This window comes from Triticum aestivum, chromosome 6B (assembly GCF_018294505.1).
Source record: "Triticum aestivum cultivar Chinese Spring chromosome 6B, IWGSC CS RefSeq v2.1, whole genome shotgun sequence".
Classification (NCBI taxonomy): domain Eukaryota; kingdom Viridiplantae; phylum Streptophyta; class Magnoliopsida; order Poales; family Poaceae; genus Triticum; species Triticum aestivum.
Window position 1 is genome coordinate 616509990 of NC_057810.1, and position 12412 is coordinate 616522401.

At 46.3% G+C, this 12412-nt stretch overlaps 1 protein-coding gene and 1 long non-coding RNA gene across 2 annotated transcripts; both read right to left on the reverse strand.

The window, feature by feature from the left end:
- Nucleotides 1–1066: 1066 nt before the first annotated feature.
- Nucleotides 1067–1822, reverse strand: LOC123138316 (uncharacterized). Its single transcript, XR_006468976.1, has 4 exons — nt 1761–1822; nt 1468–1650; nt 1244–1354; nt 1067–1137 (listed from the first exon to the last, which is right to left on the reverse strand). It is a non-coding gene; the product is annotated as an uncharacterized lncRNA (long non-coding RNA).
- Nucleotides 1823–10818: 8996 nt separating this feature from the next.
- On the reverse strand, nt 10819–12051 carry LOC123138315 (putative protease Do-like 12, mitochondrial). The gene is made up of 4 exons (XM_044558271.1): nt 11857–12051; nt 11264–11685; nt 10978–11167; nt 10819–10898 (listed from the first exon to the last, which is right to left on the reverse strand). The coding sequence occupies exons 2-4, from the start codon at nt 11653–11655 to the stop codon at nt 10851–10853; spliced, it is 630 nt and encodes a 209-aa protein (XP_044414206.1). The 5' UTR covers nt 11656–11685; nt 11857–12051; the 3' UTR covers nt 10819–10850.
- Between the last annotated feature and the right edge of the window lie 361 nt (nt 12052–12412).

Consider the following 12412-nt stretch of genomic DNA (forward strand, 5'->3'; position numbering starts at 1 on the left):
AGCGATAGAAAACAAATGGATCTTTAAGAAGAAGATGGACGCGGATGGTAATGTTACCATCTATAAAGCTCGAATTGTCGCTAAGGGTTATCGACAAGCACTAGTGCAGAACCGGGCATTAGCACCGGTTCGTAAGGCCCTGTAGTGCCGGTTACATAACCGGCACTAAATTGGGGTCACTAAAGCACCCCCCCCTTTAGTACCGGTTCAGCACGAACCGGTGCTAAAGGGCAACCACGTGGCACGAGCTAGCTCCGGGGGCGTGGAGCCCTTTAGTACCGGTTGGTAAGACCAACCGGTACTATAAGGTTTGGGGGGTTTTTAGTTTTATGATTTCTTTTTCATTTAATTTTGTGATTCCATTTTAATTCTTTTTCGTTTGCTGGTATTTTACGATACTACACATTGTACAAGTTATGCATATATATATATATATATATATATATATATATAATTTCTAGTAGAACCAATCATGCATATATATATCATCAATGTCTCACAAACCACCATATTAATTAATTCACACATAAGCACATGTATAGCTATATACAATTTCTCCTACATATGAATGTTGCCTTCGGAGCCAGTGGCATTAGCCTAATTGGTGCCTTCGGAGCACGATGACAATTGGAAGTGGTTTTCATCGGGGCGGTAGCGGGTAATAGAATTCTCCATTCGGATTTATGACCTAGTCGAGAAAAAATCCCGCTATTTCCTCTTGAAGTGCTTCTACGCGCTCCCTTTCTATGAGCTTCTCCCGCACCTCTTTGAACTGTTAAGAAGGAGATCAATATGCATGTGTATTAGTTGTGTGACTAGATATCGATAATGGTGTAAAAATTGTGAATAGTGTTCTGACAAGCGTACCCATTGCTGTCTTTGAGATCTGCTCCTTTCGGACGCCATCATGCGAATGTTCTCGAAAACGCAGAATGCACACAGATCAGTCGCCTGCCCCTGCTTCAGGGCCTTTACGAGAATGGAATTTGATCAGATAATGATTAATCAAGCATGATAATTAAAGAGATGGCAGCTAGCTAGCTAGCTTGTACTACTTAATTACTTACCTTGGGTCGAATCCATTTAAGCTTTTATTTCCATTCACCTTCCGTGACGCTGATGAATCTTGCCCAAGCCCTGCCCGCCGACAAAGAAAATGAATAAAGGGGTTATTAAATAGTTCATATCATGAAATGACGAACTAAATAGGCCGAGATATATAGTTAATAATGATTGAAATTACCTGTTGACTATCCCATACAAGATGTTATAGTCAGTTTTTTCTGAGATTAGTGAGTCCAGTACATCAACTGTTCCGGCATCAACTTTAATGATACACAAGACCCAGTGAAATCTGCATGCACACACGTTTGCATGTCTTAATTAAGCGGGCATATGTAAGCAAAAACATGTAACTAGCTAGTAGGCAAAAACAGAGAATTTGTAGTACAAGACAGTGTGACTCACTGGAAGTTGTAAGGAAGTAGTATATCTTCATTCTATTTGAGGCGCTTCAAGAACTCTAGCATGTTGTCCTCTACTTCCTTTGCATAATGTTGATTTATCTTCCATGTGTATTCATTAACAGTGTTTGGGTCAATGAACCCAATGCCAAAGCGTCCACCTTTTCTCATTTCATATATCTTCATCCTGCATAATACCACAGAAAAGAATATAGTGAGGATAATTACAGGTAATGATTGATCAAAAGGATCACTACAGCTAGCTTGAGACATAAATTATAGAAAGAAATCACTTACAAACAATAGCAACTAACGATAGATTTGTCGAGTGCGTCTTGATTGTATAACTGAAACAGTTCTAAATACTCAACGGACACAGCTTTCTGATGGTAGTAATGGTCCTGCTTGACATTCACCATGAGGGACAATCGATCTGAAATCTTGGTAATGTTCATGTACCATTGATGCAATTCATACATTCTCGTTGGGAGGTTCTTGACCTTGTCTGGCGCGACCAAAGGTTGGCCCCGGACATATTTCCGTTTTACTTCATCCTCTCTAAGCAAAGGCATGGGCTCGATCTCGAGGAGTTGTCCAACAGTGATGTTGAGAACTTCAGCCTGCATTATATGCTCCTCCATTATTACCACATTGCCACCTCGGGAACATGCACTATTTGCCCACAATAATATTGGGCGCGCGTACTGTCACTTGTTGTTGGCGCAACAAGCGAGGGGATCGATTGCGCCGCCTGTTCTCCCAGCTGGGGAATGGTTTTCGCGCATTTTTTGGCAGCTGCTTCTTGTTTGCTCGATCCCGATGTAGACGTGCTCGCCTCCCTTTTTAGACGTGCTGGATTTAACTTCCTAATGTGGCGCTCATAGTCTGTGTCAACAGGCTTGCGAGCTGGTGGTTGAGCCATACGAATGAAGTGGTCAATCGTTTCCTCAGGCACTTTCTCCCTTGGCGGCGGTGGTGGTTTCAGTGCAAAATGGGCTTCCACCTCGGCCTTCGATATGGCTGCGATTTCCTCCTCGGACCTGTCATAAGACCTCTGCGGAAGAGGCTTGAGGCTTGGACCATATTTATATTGCTTGCCTCCGCATGTACTTCCTATACTACCTCGACTCGTACCGCTACGCACCATAGCTGCGGGGTGTCTCTTCTGCGATTGCTGAGGCGGCGGAGATGGCTGACGGGATTGAGTTGGACGAGGAGGAGTGGCCTGAGGTTGTACCGGACTTGGAGGAGGAGTGGACGTCTGACACTGTGGCGGACTTGGAGGAGGAGGATTGTCCTGACACTTTGCCGGACTTGGAGGAGGAGGAGTGGCCTGACACTTTTCCGGACTTGGTGGACTTGCAGGAGCGGGAGTCTGCTAACTCGGTGGTGGACTTCGACGAGGACTCGGCTCACGCGGTGTCGGTGGCCTTCGAAAGATGATGCAATCCTTTTTCCATAGGATGATATGATGTTTGGCCTCTCCGAGAAAGCGCTCTCCGTCACCTCCAGCAATGTCAAGCTGTAGCCCCGAATATGGTGGGTCCACCACCTCATCAACCAAGACACGAGCATAGCCCGCTGGAATCGGGTTGCAATGGAAGGTTGCCTCGGGGGGATTTGTGAAAGCACAGCCGTCTGCCACCTTCATGGATATGTTCTTCATTTTGACGTGTAGCTCGCAGTTAATGTTCTCCGTGATGTCATCCATGGGGTATCTACCCAGCATTGCGTCGTCCGGGACGGAACCCACGCTGCTTCTCGGCATGGATGGGCCGGTGCTATCCAATGCTGGATCATCCGCTAGCTGCTGCAGCTGCTAAGACCCCCTTTGATGGGTAAGTGAGTCGATCAGCTCCTGCTGCCACTGGAATTTGACTGCCAATTCCGCTTGACTTGCTTCTAGGCCTTGAAGGCGTTCATAGTCCCGCTTCCTCTGCTCCTCCTCCATCTTCCTCTTCTTCTCCTCCACAATCTTCTTTCTCGCACGGGTTCTGTAGTCGTTGTTCCAGTATGAAAACCCCTCATACCACGGCATAGCGCCCTTGCCTTGTGTTCTTCCCGGGTGTTCAGGATTTCCCAGGGCACGCGTAAGCTCGTCGTTCTCTCTATTGGGCTGGAACACCCCCGTTCGTGCCTCTTCTATTGCAACAAGTATCGCATCGTTGGCTCCCTTCAGACTTGCCCTCGTCGAAACATTGCCTGTCTCCAGGTCCAACTCTCCCCCATGCGCATAGAACCAAGTCCTGACCCTGGGGGCCAGCTCTTAGTAGCCGGAGTGACACCTACATCCTCCATCTCTTTCTTAGACTTATCCCACTTAGGCATTGCCACCGCATAGCCACCTGGCCCCAGCTTATGGAACTTATCCTTTTTTTCGGCATTCTTCTTGTTTATTCTCGACCGTTCCTTAGCTAATTCCGAATCCTTGAATTTCACGAAATCGTCCCAATGATCACGTTGGTTCTCCAGTGTTCCCTTGAATACTGGAGTCTTCCTTCCTCCCTTGACGTACTTGTTCCATTCACGATTCTTGTAGTTCTTGAATTCAATCGCCATCATCCTAAGAGCAGCCATCTGCTTCTGTGAAATGATCTGGTAGGGTGAAATGTTCCATGAGAGTATCCCAAAGCAGATCTTTTTGATTCTTGTCGACAAAAGTAACATCTGGACGTGGCTTTGCTAGCGCTCTCCATTCTTGAAGTTTGATCGGGAGTTGGTCCTTCACAAGAACTCCGCACTAACGAACGAACTTGTCCGCAATCTTCTTAGGCGCTAATGGTTTGCCAGTACGGCCGCATGCCTCGATATTGTACTTTACGCCCGGCTTCAACTTTTTGTTCGAGCCTCGTTTCGTCATTTTGCCTGAAGATTTGCTCGATCCGGATGGCTGAAAGAACAAAGATCGATTCGTTAATATATCTTCAAGTCATTTAAAACATGTGATGATCACCAGATGCCTGCTTATATAAATATATATACCTCGCCGGTGTTTGTTGTTTCAGGATCAACATGTTCTTCGTCATCGTCATAATCATAGTTCATGACTTCATCAATTTCGTCGTCGCGATCGAATATCATATCACCCTCTCCGGTGTTGTTTAGAAATTCGGAGCCATCATAATCTTCTTTATTTTGATTATCATCTGGCCCACGTATCATATCGAACATGGTCTGTTCTCCCTCTCTGTCGGTATTCTCTGCCATAGCTTTTGTTTAACTAATCCAAAAGAAATATGAAACAATTTAGTATTCAAATTACATCGTCTCGAATAATAGATATAATCTCGAATACATCGTCTAAAATAATAGATATAATCTCGAATACATCGTCTCGAATAATATATAATATTGAATAGTACATAACTGGCTATTAGCTAATAAAGATCGAATACTACAGAAGAATCTAGGACACTCGCGGTTCCTCCGACGCGGGCGGTGGACACCCAAAGAGAAGGAACCCTCACAGGATCATAGCTGAAGTGAGATCCCCGAAGATACTACCACGTATTGGAGAACCTGCCGCCCTCTAACGCAACCATGTAGCGATGGACGAGCTCGTCCTCCTCCCTGACACGGCGACGTACCACCTCCGACGGGGTTGGGTCCCTCCGCACCGAAACTGGCCCACGCGAACGCCACCAAACGAGATCAGGGTCGACGACGGGACCCGCGGCCGGGTTCCTCATCAAGCGGCGTGCCCCTCCAAGCAGCACCTCCCAGTGCCAGCCCGGCGGAGCCCAGTCCTGGACATGGGTCGGCTGGACGTCGTCGTGGACGGGTCGATGGCGAGGATGCGGGCCGGGCATCGTCGAGAACAAATACTAGCTATATGCCCGCAAAAAGTAACATTTTTTTAATGATTGGATTTTGATAACTAAAATTTCTAACATTTCTATATAACACTAATTATGCTAATCTAAATAATCTAAATAACACTAAAATTTCTAACATTTCTAACATTTCTATATAACACTAATTTCTAACATTTCTATATAACACTAATTTCTAACTGATTAAGCACGAATTATATCCATCTAACATGCATTCATACATATATAATAGTGAAAAAATAATAATCTAAATAATCTAAACTAATTAAACACTAATTATCTAAACTAATTAAACATACAAAATAATAATCTAAATAATCTAAACTAATTAAAGACTAATTATCTAAACTAATTAAACATGCTTGTGTGTGTGTGTGTGTACGGGCTCGGGGCTGGAGGACTCACAGCGGGCGACGGCGACGGCGAGGCGAGGCGACGGCGAGGAGACGGCGAGGCAACGGCCGGGGCGGCGACGGCGGGGACGGCGCGACAGGGACGGGGACGGCACGACGGGGACGGCACGACGGGGACGGGCCCGGGGCGGCGACAGAGACGAGGGCGGCGACGGGGACGGGGGCGGCGACGGGGACGGGGGCGGCGACGGAGACGAGCGGCGACGTCGGAGACGATCGAGGGCGGCGGCGACGGCGACGAAGACGACGGAACAGAGGAACGAAAACAGAGGGAAACTGAAATTTTCGTAGCAGTTGTATATATAGAAGGCACCTTTAGGGGGTGTTTGTTTTCAGGGACTTATTGGTTTAGGGACTTAAAAAAGTCCCTATAAGTCCCACCTAAACCAAACGTAAGGGACTTACTGGGACTTATTGTGGTGATTTGAGACTTATCAAATAAGACTCTCAGGGAGGAGCTTATTGGGACTTATTCGCTCCAGGCTCGTTCCCCGCACGCCCCGTCGCCGCCCCACCTCGGTTCGCCGCCCTGTCGCCGCCCCGCCTCTCGCCCCGTCGTTGCCCCGTCACCGCCCCGCCTCGGTTCGCCGCCCCGTCGCCGCCCCGCCTCTCGCCCCGTCGCCGCCCCGCCTCTCGCCCCGTCGTCGCCCCGTCGCAGCCCCGCCTCCCGCCCCGTCGCCGCCCCGCCTCTCGCCCCATCGTCGCCCCGTCACCGCCCCGCCTCGGTTCGCCGCCCCGTCGCCGCCCCGCCTCTCGCCCCATCGCCGCCCCGCCTCGGTTCGTCGCCCTGTCGCCGCCCCGCCTCGGTTCGTTCTGCCTCGATTCGTTGCACCGGTGCCTCCAATCGCCGGACAGGCCCTCTCCTGAGCCTCGTTGCAGCGATGCAACATGAACTTATAAGTCCCTGTAAACAAACAGGTAGGGACTCGGGACTTATAAGTCCCTGTAAACAAACAGATAGGGACTTATGACTGATAAGTTGGGACTTAAAAAAGTCCTAGGACTTATGAAACAAACAGGGCCTTAGTACCGGTTGGAGCCACCAACCGGTACTAAAGGTCTGTTTTGGCCAGGCCAAGCGGCGGGAAGCGACCCCCTTTAGTACCGGGTGGTGGCACAAACCGGTACTAAAGGCCCCCCCTTTGGTACCGGTTTGTGCCACGACCCGGTACTAAAGGTACTGCGCTGGCGCAGGTGCTACCTCACTGGTTTATAAGCCGCAGTGCGGTAGCTCTCTCGAGCTCCTCTCCTAATCAGGCCTACTGGGCCTACCTGTCCTCCTCGCCTTGTGGGCCTACTGGGCCTTCGTGGGCCTGCATCCTGGCCCAACGAAAGGTTGTGTCGCTAGTCGTATGCAGGCTGCTTTGGCCCAGTAGGCAGGCTTTTTTTTCTTAATTTTTTTTGCTTTATTTTTTTTGTTTTATTTATTTTTGAGTTTTTTTTTGCTGTATTTAGAGTTTCTTTGTGAATATTTTTGCTTTAGGTACAAAAAATTACAAAATTTCTATTAGTGCCGGTAGATTTCAAATTTGAATAGTTTAAATTTTGAATTATTTGAAATTTGTGTGAATCACTAGTTTGTGAATAACTTAACTTTGAAAAAAGTTTTTTCAGTGATTCTTTTTTATTATGTTTAATATTAGTGTGTTTTATCATTATATTCAATTTAGTAATGCTTAGGTTATTTAAAAAATGAAATGCCTTTGTAACAGTTCAGTTTTCGTCGGAAACCCTGATACTTCGAAAGAGATGTCCATTTTGTACACGAAGTGCATCCAGTTTTTGCCGTAACCCTCTCTACTTTCTTGCACATGCTATTTGTATGAAATTATGATACCATGCCAACTTTCAACCTTTTCTGAGTTCATTTGAATTGCTTTTCAATTTCAGGGTCATTTAGCTGGAAAAAAATCAGTAAATGCATGAAAAGAATTTGTTTGCACATAAAATTTCTTCGCGTTTCAAATGCCAAAACACATAACTACCCTAACTATTATAGACATTCCCTCCTGGGTGTGAAACACAGAAGAAAGTGATGATAGTGAAGCCGATCACATCCCAGATCTTTGGGTGTGAAACTTTTTCTTCGCGTGTGTCCCTTTGCGCCATAACCATGGAAAATCTTCATCATTTAACGGGATGCTCGGGTCAATATTCACTGTGAATGGAGCAATTTCATCAAACTTTTCATAATCTTCTGACTTGTCTGTCTTGTCATCCACTCCCACGATGTTTCTCTTCCCAGAAAGAACTATGTGCCGCTTTGGCTCATCGTACGATGCATTCGCTTCCTTATCTTTTCTTTTTCTTGGCTTGGTAGACATGTCCTTCACATAGAAAACCTGTGCCACATCATTGGCTAGGACGAATGGTTCATCTGCATACGCATGATTGTTGAGATCCACTGTTGTCATTCCGTACTGCGGGTCTTCCGTTACCCCGCCTCGTGTCATATTGACCCATTTGCACCGAAACAAAGGGACCTTTAAACCACGTCGATAGTCAAGTTCCCATATGTCTTGTATATAACCATAATATGTTTCCTTTCCCGTCTTGGTTTCTGCATCAAAGCGGACACCACTGTTTTGGTTGGTGCTCTTCTTATCTTGGGCGATCGTGTAAAATGTATTATCATTTATCTCGTACCCTTTGAAAGTCATTATATTCGAAGATGGTAACTGGGACAGCAAGTACAGCTCATCTTCAATAGAGGTGTCATGCATGGTACGTGTCTGCAACTAGTTGGCGAAACTCCTGGTTTGTTCACGTGTAACCCAGTCATCAGACCGCTCCGGGTGTTTGGAGCGTAGCAAATTCTTGTGTTCATCCATATACGGAGCCACCAAGGTGGAATTCTGTAGAACTGTGTAGTGTGCTTCAGTGAGAGAATGTCCGTCCATACATATTATTTGTTCCCCTCCTAGCGTGCCTTTTCCATCCAGTCTGCCCTTATGCCGCGATTCAGGAACACCAATCGGCTTAAGGTCAGGAATAAAGTCAATACAAAACTCAATGACCTCCTCATTTTCATGGCCCTTGGAGATGCTTCCTTCTGGCCTAGCACGGTTATGAACATATTTCTTTAAGACTCCCATGAACCTCTCAAAGGGGAACATATTGTGTAGAAATACAGGACCCAAAACGTTAATCTCTTCGCATAGGTGAACTAGGATGTGCGTCATGATGTTGAAGAAGGATGGTGGGAACACCAACTCGAAACTGACAAGACATTGCACCAAATCACTCTGTAACGTTGGTATGATTTCGGGATCGATTACCTTCTGAGAGATTGCATTGAGAAATGCACATAGCTTCACAATGGCTAATCGAATGTTTTCCGGTAGAAGCCCCCTTAATGCAACCGGAAGCAGTTGCGTCATAATCACGTGGCAGTCATGAGACTTTAGGTTCTGGAACTTTTTCTCTGCCATGTTTATTATTCCCTTTATATTCGACGAGAAGCCAGACGGTACCTTAATACTGAGCAGGCATTCAAAGAAGATTTCCTTCTCTTCTTTGGTAAGAGCGTAGCTTGCATGACCCTGATGTATGCCGTCTTCTCCGTGCATACATTGCTGGTCCTCCCGTGCCTCAGGTGTATCTTTTGTCTTCCCATACACGCCCAAGAAGCCAAGCAGGGTCACGCAAAGATTCTTCGTCACGTGCATCACGTCGATTGCGGAGCGGACCTCTAGGTCTTTCCAATATGGCAGGTCCCAAAATATAGATTTCTTCTTCCACATGGGTGCGCGTCCGTCCGCGTCCTTCGGAACAGGTTGTCCGCCAGGACCCTTTCCAAATATCACCTTCAAATCCTTGACCATATCATGTACATCAGCACCAGTACGGTGGCGAGGCTTCGTCCAGTGATCTGCCTCACCTTTGAAATGCTTGCCTTTCTTTCTTACGGGATGCCTGCTCGGAAGAAATCGACGATGTCCCAGGTACACATTCTTCTTACAACTATTTAAATATATACTGTCGGTATCATCCAAACAGTGCGTGCATCCGCGGTATCTCTTGTTTGTCTGTCCTGAAAGGTTATTGAGAGCAGGCCAATCATTGATGGTCACAAACAGCAACGCCTTTAGGTCAAATTCTTCCCCCATGTGCTCATCCCACGCACGTACACCTGTTCCATTCCACAACGCAGGCGAAATCCACTCAGACACAACCCTGTATCAACTTACGGTAATTACAGCTTCTCGTGTGCGCATGTATACAGTCATACTCAGACACAAGCTCGCTCACACACACACACAAGGGAGTGGCTGTTGCGTCCGGCGAAACGCACTTGGACGGGATTGGCAACGAGAGGTGGCGGGGCTGTGCCAACACAAACAAGTGTCTTCCCAACGTGCGTGAGGAAGAAGAGGCTGACCGAGGAATTCGGGCGCGGCACCGAGGGCAGTTGGGTGGGGAGGACTAGGGGAGAGGGACGAAGACGTCTGCTGTTCTGAAAGGTATCGGCAGCCTCTCAGGATTGACGGGGAGAAATAGTGAGAGTTCTATCCATCCATTAATCCTCCTTTTTTTTATTTATGTAATAACAAAATAATTTGTTTGCAGAGTACTCCTGTCTTCTTTTCCACGGGAACTAAGAACTGCCGCTAGTAATCTTTTTTTTTTACCCGCAAAAAAAATGTAATCTTTTTTTTCCTTACCACAACCACTACTACTTGAGATGACGATTAAGTAACTGTGAGATATACAGCTTAAGCGATTTTTAACCGCTCTCCCTGTCAGAGATTAGAAATGATTTGTGGGTTTTGGCAATTCAGAATTTTCTAATCCACGAAAAAGTTGCAAAGTAGGCACAATATAATTTTTCTACGCTACAACGATGTTGCACAAGAACATGTTTTTAGGTGGCTTTTCTCGATAAGCACGTTTGCGCTAATTGCTTTTGCTAGGGATCGTAGCATGCCATTTAAACGATATTGCAAGCCAGATAGTGAAAGCAAAATGTAGTGGCCCGAATTTTTCATGAGTCCGTACGTCGTTGTTGGGTTTCTTTTTCATCAGCTATTCCTAAATTAGATATACTAGTGTTTCTTTTGTCACTTTTCAATGTTGACTGCTGGAAAATATGTTTACTTGAAACGGAGAAAATACCTTGATGCTTGACATTGCAAAACTGATTAGGCAGCAAGGCGTTGTATCATCGCAGCAATTGTATGGTCTCCGCCCTGAAATAAAAATAGGTTGGGGTTAGAAGCAGCTTATATACGGTGTACAAACAAATGAAGTGAGGTCTGGATCTCTTACATTAAAACCACACCAATTCATAAATGTCATGTATAGTGTCAGAGGGGAAACCGCGCATCTCGATCCTCCCACACTTTGCACATTTACTCCAATAACTCTATCTCCCATGGTAACTGGTCCACCAGACGTTCCAGACTCAGATGTGAAGTCTCCGTCAAGGTATGTAAAATCACCCAGTTGGTAAACACCACTGAAAGAAACATAAAAAGAAAAATAGCACCAGTAAATGATATTGAAAGTCAGACAGTGAAAGCAGAGTAAAATTTGAGTGACTCCCAACACGTACTTAATGTGGCCAGGAAATCTCCCAGGTCGGACAACTGTTCCCCCCGCATGAGGGTAAAATCCATGAACATATACTACCACCCCTCTAAAACTAGTAACATTAGGTACTTCCGCAAATATCATAGGTCGGAACTCTCCGACCACATTATCCAGTCGAAGTAATGCCAGGTCGACAGGGCCCGATCGTAGCACAGTAGCCCCAGGGAACCGAACTTCCCCCACACCAGGACCAGGTCGAGGGAGCAAAACCGTGATTGCCACTCTCCCATGGACAATATGGACACAATGCCGAGCTGTCATAACAAGGCATGTTCGTCCATGATAATGAACAACGAAACCGGTGCCTGTAGAATCAACCCCGTTTCTAGTGACCTCCAACTTGACCACAGACATCTCCTTCAACTTGAGATTCAGAGAACGAAACTGCAAGATGTTGAGAGGAAAGAAAGGTTAACAGGCAGAAGGACTAGACATTCTGAGAGAGATCAAAGAAAGATATGAAAAAAGGAGCAAATAAAACATTGCAGAGGAAAAGGTGTGAAAAGGGGGAATCAGCCAGCAAATAAAAACATTGTAGGGAATCAGCCAGCCTACATTTTGTGAGAGTAACTCGTGTATAGACGGTCGTCGTTGCCTGGTGCCCGAGATGTAGAGAGGCGGGGGGTGTGTTATATATAGTGTCACTGTGGATGCATGGGCATGGGCACGGCCACGGCCACAGCCACAGCCACAGCCCACAGCCCAGAGGGCGAGAGCAAGCTGGCCTACGGGGCTACGAGGCTGAGGGAATCACAAATGATGTCAACAGTGGCTTGACACTGTTTCCATATATCATGTGCCGTGCATGCGTCATAATAATAACAAAACAACAATATAGTACTGCATGCAGTGGAGTCTGGAGTGCAATACTACATAGTGAGAGATGATTGAGATGGATCCAAGCGCAGAGTTTATTTCGTCTGTGTCGTCTCTTATCTGACACAGGAGACGGATTACAGCTTAATTAGCAACACTGTACACAAGTTTTTTTTTGAAGAAAAGAAGGGCTTCCCCTTTCCGATTTCCATTACGGGAAACCAACCACAAGCTAAAAGCACCAATTCACTTTCAGAGAAGCAACAAAACAAAACTAAGCAGCGACAACTAGTTG

Coding starts and splice junctions, on each gene's coding strand:
- LOC123138315 (XM_044558271.1), bottom strand. CDS start 11,655: ATGTCTGTGGTCAAGTTGGAGGTCACTAGAAACGGGGTTGATTCTACA. Junction 11,168..11,263: donor AGATTTCCTGGCCACATTAA/GTACGTGTTGGG, acceptor TGTTTCTTTCAG/TGGTGTTTACCAACTGGGTG. Junction 10,899..10,977: donor TGAATTGGTGTGGTTTTAAT/GTAAGAGATCCA, acceptor TTTTTATTTCAG/GGCGGAGACCATACAATTGC.